This window comes from Octodon degus, unplaced genomic scaffold (assembly GCF_000260255.1).
Source record: "Octodon degus isolate 3935 unplaced genomic scaffold, OctDeg1.0 scaffold00222, whole genome shotgun sequence".
Taxonomy (NCBI): domain Eukaryota; kingdom Metazoa; phylum Chordata; class Mammalia; order Rodentia; family Octodontidae; genus Octodon; species Octodon degus.
Genome location: NW_004524798.1, coordinates 409,521 through 426,024, shown reverse-complemented (window position 1 = coordinate 426,024; position 16,504 = coordinate 409,521). Strand labels below are relative to the sequence as shown.

At 46.8% G+C, this 16,504-nt stretch overlaps 1 protein-coding gene and 1 pseudogene across 1 annotated transcript; one reads left to right on the top strand and one right to left on the bottom strand.

Moving 5' to 3' along the window:
- Positions 1-32: 32 nt before the first annotated feature.
- Mks1 (Meckel syndrome, type 1) lies at positions 33-14,306 on the bottom strand. Its single transcript, XM_004645260.2, has 18 exons — positions 14,164-14,306; positions 13,645-13,754; positions 12,202-12,272; positions 11,647-11,802; positions 10,574-10,671; positions 10,185-10,313; positions 9,677-9,781; positions 8,443-8,551; positions 6,203-6,259; positions 4,696-4,738; positions 4,392-4,457; positions 3,103-3,173; positions 2,677-2,746; positions 2,465-2,572; positions 1,684-1,817; positions 809-891; positions 626-723; positions 33-534 (listed from the first exon to the last, which is right to left on the bottom strand). Exons 1-18 carry the CDS (start codon positions 14,241-14,243, stop codon positions 443-445), a joined length of 1,680 nt encoding a protein of 559 aa, XP_004645317.1. The 5' UTR covers positions 14,244-14,306; the 3' UTR covers positions 33-442.
- Positions 14,242-16,504, top strand: part of LOC101577009 — a 12,504-nt pseudogene continuing 10,241 nt past the window's right edge.

Genomic DNA, 16,504 nt, shown 5'->3' with positions numbered 1-16,504 from the left:
TCAGCCTCCCGAGCCCTGGGATTACAGGTGTATGCCACCACACCCAGCTGCATGTTCTATTTTTAAAGGCTGTGAAACAAGCAGCTTTCTGCAACTGAGACTGAGACAAGCCAGGAGAGGCTGCATCAAGGACAGGCCAGTCAGGGGTCCATCTGTGAAATCAGTTTTAGAGCCAAAGTCCTGCCTTGCTGTACCACTCATTATAGTAGCTGAACTATGAAGAGGGACCACGCAAGGCCATAGGATCTCTGGCTTTGCTCCCACATGACAGGAAGAAGACCCTGCTGACAGTCCAACAGAGGGGCCAGCCTGGCAATTTCCAGTGTGTCTGTTCCTTAGCAAGCCAATGTGGTCTTTGAGAAGAAAGACAAAGAGCTAGGAGGGCACAAACCTGTCATCCTTTGTTTTGCCCTCTTGTACCACAGGCCAGGGCCAAAGACAGCTAGGAGACCAATGTCCTCGGGGGGCTCACTAGGTCCTGGGGGAGGCTGTCGCGGGCTTCCTGCATGCGGCGCCGGGCTCGATGGAAAGCCTCTGCAAGGGAAAAAGATGCTGCTGTGTAACCCGCTGCTATAGTGCAGAGAAGAACGTGGTCCTGGGTGGCCAGCTGCTCAGGGGAGCTTACCCAACACATTGTGAACAGAGCTCTGCTGGCTGAATCCTTCCAAGCGGTCTAACACACTCCGCATCCTTTTCCGCAGGGAGCTCGATTCCATGAAGGCCCTACGGGGAAGCCCATCCCATGGTCATGGCTGCTCTTTGGCCCTTAGTGTTAAAGAGGCCAAGGCAGAGGACTGGGACAATTCACCTGGACTGCTGCAGACAGTGCAGGCGGAAGGTGACACTGCCTGTGGTCTCTGTGCGGAGTCCAAAGCGGCTGAGGCGCTCCCCCTAGGGCATCAGAGGAGACAGCATCAGGTTCTGCCTTCTCTGGACCCCAGGTGGTGCCTCGCCCCATGGTGGCTGGCCTAGCTGCCGCCATTCTTACTCCATTCTTTTTTTCTTTATGTATTTGATGCAAGGTCTCACTACGCAGCTCAGACTCGTAGTGATCCTCCTGTTTTCAGCCTCCCCAGCTCTGGGATTACAGGTGTGCGCCACCATGTCAAGTTTTGGTGGCTGGCTCAGTGCACCCTGGGGCAGGGCCAACACAGCATTGGTGCAGGGGACCAAACCCTGGACCCTGCACTTGCCTAAGCAGGTGCTTAGTCTGCTGAGCTATCTTGCCAGTCCCTCTCATTCCATTCTTTTTTTTTTTTTTTTCTTTTTTTCTCATTCCATTCTTGAGGGAGAGCAGTAGCATCAGGCCCCCCGGGGCTCCCAACTGTAACTCAGGGACATTCCAACCTCATCTAGGAAAAAGCAGGCTACAAGCTTCCTGCAAATCCTCCCTGCATGTGATTACTGAGGCCTTCAGTAAAGGAAGAAGGGGTGAGACATTCCAAGGGGTGCTAAGGAGAATCTCTAAGTACAGTATTTTCAAGAGATCTCCTAGGATGGCAGTGTGAATAGTTGTACCTGCTTCAAAATGTGGCTATGACTTCTAGCTGCAGCCATAAAGGAAAGCAGCTTAAGAACACTGAGGTAGTCAACAAAGGGAGAGGCCTCAACCCAGAACCCACCCTCTGTGGAATAGAACAGAAACAAAGATCCCAGCATGAAGCCGTCCCAGACACGAGTCACCTTGAAAGTGCTTGGTATCCGCACGTAGGTCAGGTCCTCCAGCTCCAGAGAGCCGCCAATGAAGAACCTCCTCAGCTCAGCCACAGGGCCCAGCTCCATAGGCCTCCACGTGGACACCGTCAGGGTGTGTGAGCCTGTGCAAGGGGAGAGGAGAACAGGGCTGAGGCTGCAAGGGGCACATAGCCCCTCACTGAGTCCTCAGCAATGACCACTCCGGGGAAAGTAACCCTGGTGGTTCAGAACACTTGTTTGGAAGCCAGTCAGATAGAACTTTAAATCTCAGTTCTTCCAGGGATCACCTGGAATAAGAATTCCAACTTCCCTGAGCCTCTTTCTCCTCAACCTACCTCTACCTCACAGGATGGTTGAAGAATTAGATGAGAAGCGTTTAGCACAAGGCCAGGCACTCAGCAAGAGGCTGATGCTTTTATTTCTAGGTGAATAGTGGTTCAATCAGTCCACATCTTCCAAGAACTCAATTATCTATCATACAGGTTCTCTTGCAAGGTCATAAATCCAGTCAGAGGGACAGAAAGCACATGACAGAGACCATCGGGTTGCCTGTTTCAGCAGGTCAAGTACAAAGTCACACCTAATTTTCATTATTTGTCTCTAATGGAGCAGGGAGAAATTCTTCAAAAGAACAAGGCATCTTAAGTTAAATTCTTCTAATCCCAAATTATCCCTACTTTTCACCAGAAGCATTTATATCTGGGAAGTTCAGTCTCATTCCTAGGACAAAGATAAGTGGGTCATTTGAAGGACAGGGACAAGAGGTTACCTGGGGTGGCAGGCAGCACCACAGCCCCGTAGCCTTCTACACGGTACCTCTGCCAGAAGTCCAGGGAGCGGACCTCACAGTAGAGCACAGGCCACTCCGGGAGGGAATCTGAGAACAAGGGAGAGAAGCACCCAGGTCACAGGAAGCCTTGGCCAATGCAGGCCACGGGCTGTGGAGAATGGAGGCCCAGGATCAGCTGCTGTCCTACGTACCTGCTGATTCGTCCTCATGGAGAAAGAATGCTTCCAATGTGAATGGGTAGGAGAAGTAAGCTACCTTGTCCTGAAAAAGAGGAATGTCACTTTATATTCAAGGTCAGAAAGTGGGCCAGGCCTTACTTGAAATCTATTATTCCTGTGGCTAAAAAATGACAGGGTCACTTTCACACAGGAGAAATAAAAATTATCATGCTGATGGGAAACAAGAGGCTGAGTCCAAGAGACAGCCAAACACAAGCTGCCACCACTCTCAAGAAGACTGAAGGAGGCCCCTGGTCCAGGTGGCCCCTCCAGAGCCCACCCAGAAGAGTCAGGCCCACGTTGGGCTCCTTCCCAGAGTGCGCAGCTATTGACCTGAGCTTCAGATGCCACCCTAGCAACAGACGCTCATTCTCTTCAGGGAGCCCTCATCCTCCATACCATTCCCACGGACTTTGTGGCACAGGTCTGAGTTACTCCTGAGAGCTGCTGGAATTCTGGGCTCGACCAGTCTGAAAGTCAGATACCAGATACAGTTAGTTCACCTGGGCAGGGGCTAAGCCATGGAGAAAAATACGAAGTTCCTTCATTCATTTATTCATTCACTCATTCATAAATGAGTCACATCTTGATCAATCAGTTCCTGAATGTCTGCTTCTTGCTAATATGACTTGGGGATGTCTTGGTGACTAGATACGAAAGAGTCCTGTCTCCTAGGAAGCTCACACACTAGAGTGTACATGGAAGGAGAGACGCAGAGCCATAGGAGACTATCAGGTGGCAGCAAGTGGCACTAAATACAGAACCAGGTGAAGGGACTCTGGCTTAAGCCTCAGAGTGGGGCCTCTAAGGGATGACACAAGCTGAGGTCTAAACTGAAAAGGAACCAGCCAAGCAAAGATATGGAGGAAAGGGTCTCTGAACGGTCCTGTAAAGGCCTAAGGTAGGAATGGCACTGGCCGTGTCACCAGCAGGAAGAATAACTGCAATGCTGTAGGGGAGAGAGAAGCAGGAACCAGCTTACTCAGGGTGTGGGGTTCAGAGCTTATGCTCAGTGGGAGGGGAAGCCATTGGAGTTTGCAGCTTAAACAAGACAAAACAGTGTAGCATTTTTAATAACACAATGTGGCTATGAGTGTGAGGCCAAGAAGCTGCCATGCGGGGCAACACAGGAAGCTAGAGGCTGTCAGAAACTTAATGTTTTCATCCAGGCAAGAAATGATGGCCTAACTGGCTGTAGGGAGCTACAGAAAGCAAGCAATTACAGGTGGGTTTCGGCATCTGCAACTAAGTGGATGACTGCCATTTTGCTAGGATGGGGAAGACCAGGGAAGAGAGGTTTGAGGGAGGGCAGTCATGGTCTTGGTCATGAAATTCACCAGAAATGGCAAAGAGGTAACTGGATATAAATCTGGAGTTAGGGAAGAGACAAAGGCTAGAGAGGAATCTGGGAGTCTGAGTTACACAGATGAAAATTAAGCCGTGGGAGGGGTGTGACTGCCTATGAAGAAGAGGAGAGAGTAACAGGGGCCCAGGCTCAGCCTTGGAGATGCGCAGTTTAAGGTCAACAGAAAGGAAACAATCTGCCAAGGTGCCTGACCAGTCCCACCCCCGTCCTTAAAAAGAACAGTATCAGCTTCCATTGAGAAGCCGGGTGAAAGGCTGCCTGAAGCCTCTAGAACAGCTGAATGGGGATAAAAGGAGAGACCTAATAAAAGAATATTACTTACTAGCAGCTGGCAATTCCACAAAGAAATGGACATAGAGATTGTCATACTCATAGCCTTGGGCTGAAACTAAAAGAGAAAATGCATTATTTTAGCTTATACTCCTAATCCCCAGTACCCAGCCCAGTCCTGAGGGGCCTGTACGCTCTGGAAACAAGTCAGCTGTGGGCTACATTTCCAGGACAAACTCATCCTAAGTTGCCCATACCACAGACAGACCAAGCTGGGGCATAACCCAGGGGGTGGTAGGTTACAGCTTTATGTCTCTCACCCATGCATGAAGAGATCTGTCTGGCAAGACACTTACCTACCTCTCCATTTACAAAGAGCCGGAGGGCACCTGGGGCCGTCTAAGGTGAAGAGAAGTGGGGAAAGATCAGGAGACTGGGAGGGAGTCTGCAATTCTCCTCAGCCCCACCACAGGTCACCCCTCCTGCTGAAGATCTGACGCAGGAGGCTGGGCCCCGGGCTACACTGTGGCACTTTCTACCCGCCCTAACTCTTCAGCACAGGACTGCGTCCTTCATCTATAAATCTACAGCAGGAAAGCACACAATTTACATGGACAGAAGGCAATGTAGTCTGAAAAATAACCAAAGGAAGCAACTACAGCACCCTTCAGAGTGCAGTGGACCCTAAACCCTTTACATGGCTGAGACCAAGAATGTAAGGGTTTTCTTTTTTAATTAGTTGTGTATTTGTCTCATCCAACTTTTTAATGTGATTATCTGCTACTTACACAATATGAAAATAAGTTAATACTTTAGGAACAGGAGAAAACACATGGTCAGTTCCACCCTTGTTTGCAGATCTAGAAATAAAACTCCTGGCCTAAGGGAAGACACGGAACAGGACGCCAAAGTAACAGACCTACACTGTTTGGTTTGGTTTTTGTTGTTAAGATTCAAAATATTAGCCAGGCATAGTGGTGCACACCTGTGATCCCAGCACTCCGGGAGGCTAGGGCAGGGCGCTCACAAGTTCTAACCCAGCCTGGGCAACTTAGAAAGACTCTGTGTCAAAAAATTTAAAGATAGGGCCGGGGGAGATAGCTCAGTAGAATAAGTGCTTGCCTGGCAAGCCCAAGGTCCTGAATTCAATCCCTGGTACCACAAGAAAAAAAAAAATTAAAGATAAATAAAACAGGTTTGGGATGTAGCACAGAATAAAGGTCCTCAGTTTAATCCCAGTCCTGAAAGAACAACAAAAATGAGCCAAACTATTTGATAAGAAGACATAAATCCCATTTTCTTTCTATGGGGCATTTTGGAAAAAATCTCTACATCATCTTTATGTTAATTTTTCAGTTTATTAGAAAGTCATAAAAAAAAAAAGAAAAAGAAAAATTAGGGGCCGGGGAGATGGCTCAGTGGAATAAAGTGCTTCCCTGGCAAGCGTAAGGGCCTGAGTTCAATCCCCGGTTCAAAAAAAAAAAAAAAGAAAGTCATGTATGAAAAGAGTAGCATCATTAATAGAAAATCACGACCACTTACATTTGGGGAATAAAAAGTGAAAGCCCCTGACACAGTCTTCTCTCCACCCAGCACCCATCTCTAAGCTCCAAATCCCGCCTCCCCAGAGCAAGCTGCCGCAGCTCGAGCACACCCTTTCAGACCCTTCTCCACGTGGGAACGGTTCTCCATCATACACCACATGTTACGACACAAAAGCAGGACTCTAAGCTCTATGCTACTCTGCAGCTGCCCTTTCCGACTGCAGTCTGTCTGGGCAGCCTTGAAGAGACGGGCACTACCGCTCATCCCAAGTCAGAACGCTCTGGCTAAGCGGGCGGCAGGAAGCCAACTACTACCCACCATCTCAAAGTCCGTGCCCACGAGGCTGCTGAGATACTCCTTGTGCCGGCCATAAAGCTGAGGAAACAGAGGAGATCAGCCCTCAGGATGCTGCCCAAATTTCTCAAAAAACTCAAGCCAGAGCTTTCACTTGATCCAGCTGTCTTTTTGAAAGCGTTAAAAGCCTCAAATCACAACAATACACGCTCACCTATGTTTACAGCAGCACACTTGTTTTTAAAAATCTTTAATTTGATTTGATACATGGTCTTGCTACACAGCTCAGACTTGCAGTGATTTTTCTGTCAGCCTCCCCAGCACTGAGATTACAGGCATGCACCACCACACTCTGTTTCGCTGGCCAGCTCAGCGCAGGGCCAGCATGGCATGCAGTACCAGGATCAAACCCGCATCCTTGCACTTGCCAGGCAGGCACTTAGACTACTGAACTATCTCCCCAGCCCTAGCAGCACAATTTTTTAATAGGTGAATCTTGCCCACCAATGGATGAATGATTGAAGAAAAATGTGCGTTTTATATACACTGGAGTACTACTCTGCCGTAAAGAAGGATAAACTTGGGCTGGGGAGATAGCTTGGTGGTCTAAGCGTCAGCCTGGCAAGTGCAAGGACCCAAGTTCAATCCCCAGTACTGCATGCCGAGCCTAGCCCTGAGCCAAGCCAGCCACTGAAAAGCAGGTGTGGTGGTGCACTCCTGTAATGCCAGCACTGGGAAGGCTGAGACAGGAGGATCACTATGAGTCTGAGCAGCATAGTGAGACCCTGTACCAAATAAATAAATAAAAGATTTTGAAAAATTAAAAAGAAGGATAAACTTGAGACATTTTTAGGTAAATGGATATACCTTGAGACTGTACTTCTAAGTGAAATAAATTGGATAAGCATGTTCAAATATCATATTGTTTCTCTTGTGTGAGAAATTGAAAGGGTAAGTAGGGACTAAAATGAATGATAGAGATCGGGAAATAGGAAGAAAGTGTTCAAATGGAGGAGGAGGTGGGAGGGGAGGAACAGAATAGAAAAAAGAACAGATGGAAACAAGGCTTTTGTAAATAAGAGGGGAAAGAAGGTTTGAAGGGGAGGGGAGGGCAACAAGGAAAATAGAATAAAGACAGAAAAAAGGAAAATAAAGACATTTTATGTGCATGTACAAATTCTCTATGAACACTATATATATAAACTACATATATATTATATATAAATATTTTAAAACAACAACTTTATCACAATAAACTTAGAAAATAAAATACAGATGTAGCCCAAGGAGACCAGGGTTCATCTCTGAGTAGGAAGAAGCAGCAGTAATGGGAAGGCCAGGGAGAGCTAGAGGCCTAACCACCCCAGCCACTCACATTTTATTTATGTATTTATTTATTTATTTTGTCTTTTTGAGACAGGGTCTCGCCATGCAGTTCAGGCTGGCTTTGAACTCACTTTGGAGCCCAGGCAGGCCTCGAACTCACAGTAATCCTCCTGCCTTAGCCTCCTGAGTCCTGGGATTACAATCGTGCACCACTCTACCCGGCCAACCACTCACATTTTAATGTGATGCACAAGATGAACGTGGAGGTGGCACAATTCTGTAATCTCAGCACTCTGGCAGGCTGTGGCAGGAGGATCAATCTCAATTCAACTTAGCAAAGTAAAATATAAACAAGAAAACAAAACAAAATATTACAAACGGGCTGAGGATGCGCAGTATGACGGCCTTAGATTCGGTCTCCAGTGACAATGATGATCAGGAGAACGCAGGACACAGGGACTCTGGAGTCCACTCTTCTGGGATTGAATCCTGGCTCTTTTTAAAATGGTAATAAAAACGCTTGCCTCACAGGAGGCTCGCCAGCCTCAGCAACTTAGCCAGACCCTATCTCACACCAAAAACTAAAAATAAAAAGGGCTAGGAATGCAGCTCGGGGGTTGAGGACGTGCCTAGAAAGCATAAAGCTCTGGGTTCAATCTGCAGTACCACATTTATAAAGAAGTGCCCACCTTGAAGAACGATCGCGAAATGTTTGTGAAGTACCCTGCAGAGACCACGCTAAGTGTCCAATAAATGGCCACCAGTATTATATGTCACAACAGGAGGAAAAGCTTCTGCGAGATCTGTCAGCTACGCCCTTCTGCTCGGAGCAGGGCCGGGAGCGGCAGGTGCTTGCCCCGCACCTGCGGGCAGCAGCCTCAGGGGTGGGCTCGGCTCCCGCGCACGCGCGGCCTCCCCTGTGCGACGCTGGCTCTTACATCCTTGAACATGCGCTGCTCCCGCTCCTCCTCCTCTGGCCGCGCGAGGGAGGATGCGTTGTCCACCGTGTACTTCCACAGCTCTTGCTTCTCACCCTCGGTCTCGATTCTGCAAGGTCAAAGCCACAAAAGAACCGCCTCTGAGGGTAACAGAGGGTCCACCAGATCCAGCCCAGATGACCTGTTAGGGGCTATGCAGGTCACCTGACGAAGGTGGCCATAAAGGTGATCAGGAGGGAGAAACAGTGGCAAATCAGGAAGGTGACTCGGATTATAGACTCAAAGAGTATAAGGCTGGCCCATTTCCACCTCCAAGTCACAGTGAGACCTTTAGTAAGCAGTTCTATCATCCGGAAAATGGGCAGGTTGGTCCTGGCAATGTCTCACTTAGAGTTCTGTTACCTCAGACAAAGGGATAAATAAGAGTCCCCCAGCCTGGCTGAGCTCACCCGGCCCCGTGCAGTCCCAACATTCAACCGTGCAGAGGATCATTTGCTCTTAACTCAGCTGTGGCTGAAGTGGCCCCTTAAAAAATGGCTGCATATTTTCTGTTTCCTAAGGGACTATGACCCGGTAGAGAATAGGTACCATAGCCTGGCAATTTAAAGGTTGTAACACTCCGAAAGAATGGCTAACATCAAGAAGTCAACCGATAACAAATGCTGGAGAGGCTGTGGGAAAAAAAGAACCCTTCTCCATTGTTGGTGGGAGTGCAGACTGTACAGCCACTATGGAAATCAGTGTGGAAATTCCTCAAAAAGCTATGATTGGAGGTCCCATTCAAGCCAGCTATTTCCCTCCTAGGTATTTTTCCAAATGAACTGAAAACATTATGATACAGTGATTTATGTGTGCACATGTTTATAGCAGCACAATTTGTCACAGCTAAATCTTGGAAACAACCCAAATGCCCATCAACTCAGGAATGGATAAAAAAAGATGTGGTGTTTTTACATAATGGAGTTATTACTTGGCTATTTAAAAAAGATAAACTCAAGACTTTTGTAGGTAAATGCATTTTCCATACTGGTAAATGAAATAAATCAGACCCACATGTATAGACATCATATTGTCAGAATCTGAAAGAGCAGATAAAATTTGAAAGGTACAATAGGAAAAACAAAAGGTGGAACAGAAGGCGTTTTTGGGACTCTCCTCAACTAGGGACAAGAAGGACATCCCAGGAAGGAATGCCGCTCTCCACCCCTTCCACCCATTTTTTTCCTCTCCTCACCTGTAGGGTCCTTTGAGGCCAGAGAAGTCAGGTTTTATTGTGATCACACCATTGCTGTCTACTTTCAGAATACAGAGCACATGTTCATAGGTCTTATAGCCAAGCCTAGGAAGCAGAAAATCAACACCACGTTTTAGGATTGCTAGGGCCACCTTCAGGAAAAGAGAAAGGCAACCCACTTCAGCAGGGGGCCAGAGGAGGAACTATTGGGGAGCGATTGTGGTGAAACACTTCTTGGCTGCATGTGGTGGTATATGCCTGTAATCCCAGTACTCGGGAGACTGATCCAGGAGGATCATTATAAGTTCAAGACCTGCCTGGGCTACAATATAAGCCTGAATTGCATAGTGAGATCTTGACTCAAAATGATGAACAAACAAAAAAAAAAAAAAAACTTCTGAGTATAGTGAAGAAGACCCTCCTTCCCTTCTCAGACCCCTGATGACTATAACAGGAAGGTGACAGAAGGGGAGGAGGGTCTGAGCTGGCAGTGAGAAGCTTCACTTACTTTCCGTAGGGCCCCAGGTCTGCCATGATGTACATTGTCTGAAGAGGGGTGTTAAGGACATGGTTGCTCCTGATGAACTCTTCTGAAGGTTCCCAGGTGACAATGCGTGACTTGAGGATGCCACCCTCCCTGGGAGGAGACCACAAGAAAGGTCACTTCCCTGGAACCCCCAGCAGAGTCTGCAGGGGAGCCTAGGCAGTGATGGTGAACCTTGTTGAGCTGTCTATGGTAACAATAGCCCACTGTAGCATGCATGCCACTGGTTCACCACCACTGGCCTAGGGGAACACCCCTCTGTGGTGGTCCACAGCAGAAGAAGACACTGACTCAGTGGGGGCACTGTGTGGGAGAGCCATAAATCCTCCTGCCACCCCCCAGTTTCAACTCACGTTCCTCGCCTGTCCTGCCTTCTCCGCCTAACATTTGCCATTCGCTCGACCAAAAATGAGGGCACCTCGTTGTCTGCGGTGGTCATTCTCTGACAGTGCTAGGAAAAGACAACAGTCTTGTGAAAGCCATCTTCATGGTCAGGGCCACATGGCGCCAAGCAGCTGAAGGAAAGTCTCCCTTCTGGAATCTAACAGGTATGGCCATACCAAAGTTACACAGGCTGCTGGAGGGAAAGACAGACAAACAGCCCAAAGAGGACTCCTATTATGTCTCAGTTTGCCCTAGCAGTCTAGGAAGGAGTTCTTTATACAAATATTAAAATCGGTCTGTGGTCTCCGGCCATAACCCTACATAAAGTTGGGTTAGCCTGCCTGTTGATATTGACATTAGCTAGGTAAGTAGGAAAGTCCCAAATGGAATATTCTGTGGAAAATTCTCACAAGGGCAAATGAACACTAACTGTATTTTTATTTGTTTTTCTAAAACACAGAACTAAAATTTTATATGCTACCAGCCCAAAACGTTTCTAAAGAAAGTATGCCAAACTTTCAAAAACATGCACTGAGTATCGCCTCTCTACAAAGATCTATAAGATGGCAGACAAACAAAATCTAATAATATGGGCTCTATACTCAAGTTTAAAATCTCACTGCAAAGAGAGAACATATACAATGGCTGAAGAAAACATAAAGCAAGTCCAAAGGGGAATGTGAACATAGGTAAATTGAGGATAAAAGACATTCCCCTGGCTGAACTATACTCCTTTTCAAACCCCCACATTCAAAGTTTTGGCTGAATTTTATCTAGATTGTTCCAGACTATACACCTTCCTTAGCATTTTGCACACTTTTGGCTCCCCTGGGATTTCCAGCAGGCCAAGCAAAGAGCAGCTGCCAGACTACCCAGGCCCAACCTCCTCTAACCTGGCTGCCTACAGGCAGCTCACAGAAGTTTCTAGACAGGTCATCTGTCCCTCCTTCACACTTCCAGTGTAATGCACAGAACCAGTGAGATGGGAAAACTAGGAGAGGCAAAGAAGAAGGAAGCTATGGCACCTTGGAAAGAACAATACCTCCTCCAAGTTGGTGTATCTGTCGGAGTCAGTGTAGGTGAAGATTCGTCGGTTCTTCCTGCCACCAGAACTCTCCAGCTTTAAGATCTCTTGGCGGTACTGATAGTCCAGGGGACTCTGACAGGCTGCTTCATTTTGGTACAGATCCACTTCAAACTGAGGTCACCACAAGGAAACAGATCTACTGAGACCACACCGACCCCTTCTTCATTCAGTCAAATCCCTTCTACAAAACTGATGCTATTGAACGTATTTTCATAAGCAAATTTTAGTTATGTAAATAATGGAGGGCAGGGGATACAAGAACTTTACAGCTAAAGGGAGTCAGAGTGATGGGCACATCCAATGGGGCTGTTATAGATGGCATACAGCCCAGAAATCAGATGTGATGAGCCAGGATCGTAAGACTGAGTCATGGCGGTCATTAAGTTACACTGCCCCCATGAACACAACAGGGGAAAGTATAAACCACTAGAAGAGCTCTGGAAATCCGTCTGAGGCTGGCAACAGGGCAGGTGCACCAGGTAGAAACAGTCTGAGAAGGCACTGTCTTACCTGGCTAAAGAGCTTCTCCTGCCACCCAATCTCAACCTCTTCCTCTTCCTCTTCATCTGGGCGGTGTCCACCTCCAAAGACAACACAAAGTGAGTCAAAAACTTGACATAAACCAACACTAGAGGCTAGGAGAGATAGCTCAGCAGTCTAAGTTCCTGCCTGGCAAGTGCAAGGACTCAAGTTCAATCCCCGGTACCGCATATTGTGCCAGCCCTGGAATCCCAGGCACTCTGTGCTGGACACCAAAACCAGATGTGGTGGTGCACACCTGTAATCCCAGCACTACTGAGGCTGAGAGAGGAGGATCATTATGAGTCTGAGCTGCGTAGTGAGACCCTGTTACACATAAATAAATAGTTTTAAAATTTTTTAAAAACCCAGCACTTCTCGCTCTGTGGGTGGTGATAACCAAAGTCCCTACTCTTGTATTTGTTATAAAACTCAGGTTTCAGTGGTTTAGTAAGCACTCAATCTAGAAAAAGGCCACAAAAGTTGTGGATACATTCTGGTTAGTATGAACAGAAGCCAAGACTAGGACTCAAGTCTTACTCACTGCTTTAATGTGAATAAAAGGCAGTACTGCCTTCCAGGAAATATCTTATCAAATTCAGTATCAGGAACTGAAATTCAGTACAGGCTGAAGAGCTAGTCCTTCTTCAATCCTAATTGACTGCATTTGCTACATAAGAGCCCTGGCTTTTTTATCTGACTTTTTCTAAATTCATATATAGAATCATAAACCTTGTCACTTAGGAGACCAAGCATTAGAAGACAGTGGAAGTAAATAAATGTGTTTTTAAAGCACAAAATCTAATATGCTTCTAGCTGAGCATGCCTTTTGTAAAGACACATGCTTTAGAGTTCACCAGCCCACATTCTTACCCAGGAGCTTTTCTTTTCTGGGAATTAAACACAGGGCCTTCACACTGAACTATATCCCCAGGCTACCTCCTTTAGAAATTTTGTGACAGAGTCTTAATTATTCCTTCAGTTGCTTTGTACACCACTATGCCCAGTAAAGCCAGGACCATTTCCTTTCTGAATAAAGATAAAAACAACAAAAGCAGAAGACTAGTGACAGGTAAGCACCCTGTCCCCTCTCCTTCACTCTTTGGCCTTCCAGGCAAGGAAAATCACAGGAACACAGTTGATCGAATCCATATTGGGAGGGCAGAAATCAGTCTTATTCAATTTCTAAATATAATGCAATGTAGTAGTAAAGACTTCCTGGATCCAAAACTTGACCTCTGGGCTCAACATTTACCAACTGTGTGACGGGCTCAACATTTACCAACTGTGTGACACTAATCAAGGGACTAACTCAGCCTCTTTAAGCCTTCTGTTCCTCATAAGAAGGTGCAGGTTTCTATTACGATCACAAGCCTGGAGCCCCAGCCCCTTTCCCGAATCCCCAAGGGGCCGCATCACCACGGTAACACCCACTGGCAACTGGATGAGGCGTAAAAGTGCCCAAGCCTATAAGGTCCTTTCCAGGCTGGACAACAGGCTGGTAATGAAGAAAGTTGCTTGACGTGATTCTTTGCAAATGAACTCTGTCAAGAAAAGAGAAGCCCAAAATTTATATTATGTACACAATCGGGAGATGAACACAGCAAACGTTGGGGAAACAAAACCCAGGGGTGGAGTTGCCAAGGGTGCTGGGTGCACACCGAGAGGTGGGTGGGGCGCAAGGCTCTCCCGGGGAATTGAGAGTAAAATGATGTACTGGGGCGCAGGATCCTGATGCAGTTAGGGGGCAACAAGGACTTGAGAGGATTGGAGCGTATGCTTAGAAGTTGTGAGCGAACAAGGGTCCAGATAGTGCGCGGAGAGGTAAGGAGATCGCAAGGAAAACAGCAAGCATGGCAAGCCGAAGGGGGGGGGGGGGCGCCTAGGAACACCGCAAAGTTTAGGTTCGATTTTATCTGCGAGCAGGAAATCATGGGGCCCCAGCACTTCTACCGGAGGCGCAAGTTGCGCACGGGGTCCCGGGAACGATACACAGCCTCTCCGGTGTCAGTGTTCCAGACAGTGCCCGCCATGACAGCTGCCACGCGTCGCAATAGCGCCGGAAAGCACACCGTCCTCAGTTCCCCTGGCAACAGAGACGCACGAGGCGGGAGGCGGCGGAGGCACTGCGCACGCGCTCTGCAGTCGCGGGCTTCGTGCTCTGGCTGTGTCGGTGCGTCCCGGGCCGGGAGCTCTAGTGAGCTCCAGACCGTTCTCGCTGCGGTTGCACGGGTTACCGCTTGTCCTGTGTGTGAACAAAGCTCGCTCCCGCTCAAGGCGGGGTTTGATGGGCTGTCCAAAGGAGGAAATAGCGAGGGGAGTCCAGACCCAGGGGTCCCACTCTCCGTCCTCTTCTTTTTCCACACTACCTTGCCCTAAGCTCTCGTGAAAAGTTTGCTCTAAAAGTCGATGGACGCGGCTCAAAGAATGCATCCATTATTCTCAGAGGAAGCAGGGAAGGATGGTGTCATGCTGACACGAAAGCATATTCTTGGAAGAAAATAAATGTGCCGGCTGTATTAGTCGTTCTGTTGGTAGTCACTGAGCCAGAGAAAGACAGTACAAACAAGGAAGCCAGCCATCAGGAAGGAAAAGGTGATTTTACGAACTGGTTGCCCCATGGGTGTGTTAGTTCTGGAATATTAAACCAATATAGGTACTGCACCGGCCCCCTCAAATATTAACAATGTGCCATTCAAGAGTCATGCTTCACTGTACTGCCTATCAAAGGAACGATACAGCGTAAGCCCAAATCCTGTGCCCTGGCACCTTTGGAATGTCAGCATCTGTCAGTCTTAGACTTTTGCTACTCATCAACAGAGTAATTGTCCTGTGAATTCGGGAATCACATGCCAGCTTGATTATGTGGCATTAGGAGCCCAGGACAACTTGGCCACTAGTATGCAACACCAAGGCCTCACCATAAATAGTGCCATTTATTTATGATCTAATACAACGTGGGCATTTTGCATTGGCATTACTTCTCCTGGAAACCACTCTGGGTACATTTATTCCCATTTAATGGATGAAGTTAGTGAAGGCCAGGGCTTAAAGGGCTTGCTAAGGCAGTTCTCTTAATTGTAAATGGTGAAAACACTGGAATTCCAACCCAGTCAGTTTTCCCTGTCCTTGCAAACCAAGTACCTTCTCTTCTGACTCACAGCCTCTCAATTTGTTTCATAAGAACACACAATTTCCAGTCTAAAGAATAATTATTTCAACGGATGAAACCACAGAGGCACAATGCTAGCTCCTTTTTTTTTTTTTTTAAAGAAGGGGGGATCATTACATTTTTTTTCCTTTTAAAGTTATGACTAGGGGCTGAGGAGATAGCTCAGAGGCATAAGCACCTACCTGGAAAGCATAAAAGTGAACACAAGGCTGGTTGAACTGCATAGCGAGACCTGTCTCAATAAATAAATAAAGTTATGACTAGACAACACTTTCATGTGAACAAAAAAAAAAGATAAACATAAAGCTTGCATCAACAGTTTAGTTTTACAACCAAATCAAACTTATGCCAAAGTCAGTCTGATAGAATTATATGTAAAATAGTTATATATAGGCACGGAAATGTATGCTATTGGTGTCAGTAACCATAACTAGTATTATTGCTATATAGATAAATTAGGTGTTTATATTTTCTTTTTGCTCACTGATACCTGTAACTCAAGATTCTTAAAACTAAGGTCCAAGAGTCAGATTTGAGGGGCTTTCCCTATTCTGTCTGAGCCATTTTCTGCAGGGTTTGTAGTTTTGTTTTGTTTTTAAATTATATTTTTGGGGCTGGGGAGATGTCTCAGTAGAATAAGCGCTTCCCTGGCAAGCACAAGGGCCTGAGTTCAATCCCCAGTTCCACCAAAAAAATAAAAAAATAAATTATATTTTGGAAAGAGCTTGCACTTTGATATCAAGAATGATCTAATTTCCTACTATACTCATATAGAGTTGGCATTTTCTGTGTTCTCCCTAAAATAACATATTCTGGGTAAAACTTTTAGACATCACTTGAATTATACATTGTCAAATGGCTAGGAAGCATAGAGTATAGACTTGCATTCAAAATGTCTGACAGTGAAATACAAAGAAATGAATTAGTGCTACAAGTAAGGTTTAAAAAACACATACACACACACACACACACACACACACACACACACACACACAATTGAGGCAAGCAAGGTAGCTCTGTGAACTAAGAGCCTGCTTAGGCAAGCACAGGGACTAGGGTTCGATCTCAGCACCACATGCTGTGCCGGCCCCACCCTCTGGCATGCTGAGCGAGCCACGTGGC

What these genes read in the sequence shown, in the direction of transcription:
- Mks1 (XM_004645260.2), bottom strand. Translation starts at nt 14,243, where the DNA reads ATGGCGGGCACTGTCTGGAACACTGACACCGGAGAGGCTGTGTATCGT. An exon ending in GACCTGGGGCCCTACGGAAA is followed by an intron (nt 9,782 to 10,184) that starts GTAAGTGAAGCT and finishes TCTGCTTCCTAG; the next exon opens with GCTTGGCTATAAGACCTATG. An exon ending in GGCCTCAAAGGACCCTACAG is followed by an intron (nt 8,552 to 9,676) that starts GTGAGGAGAGGA and finishes TTGACCTTGCAG; the next exon opens with AATCGAGACCGAGGGTGAGA.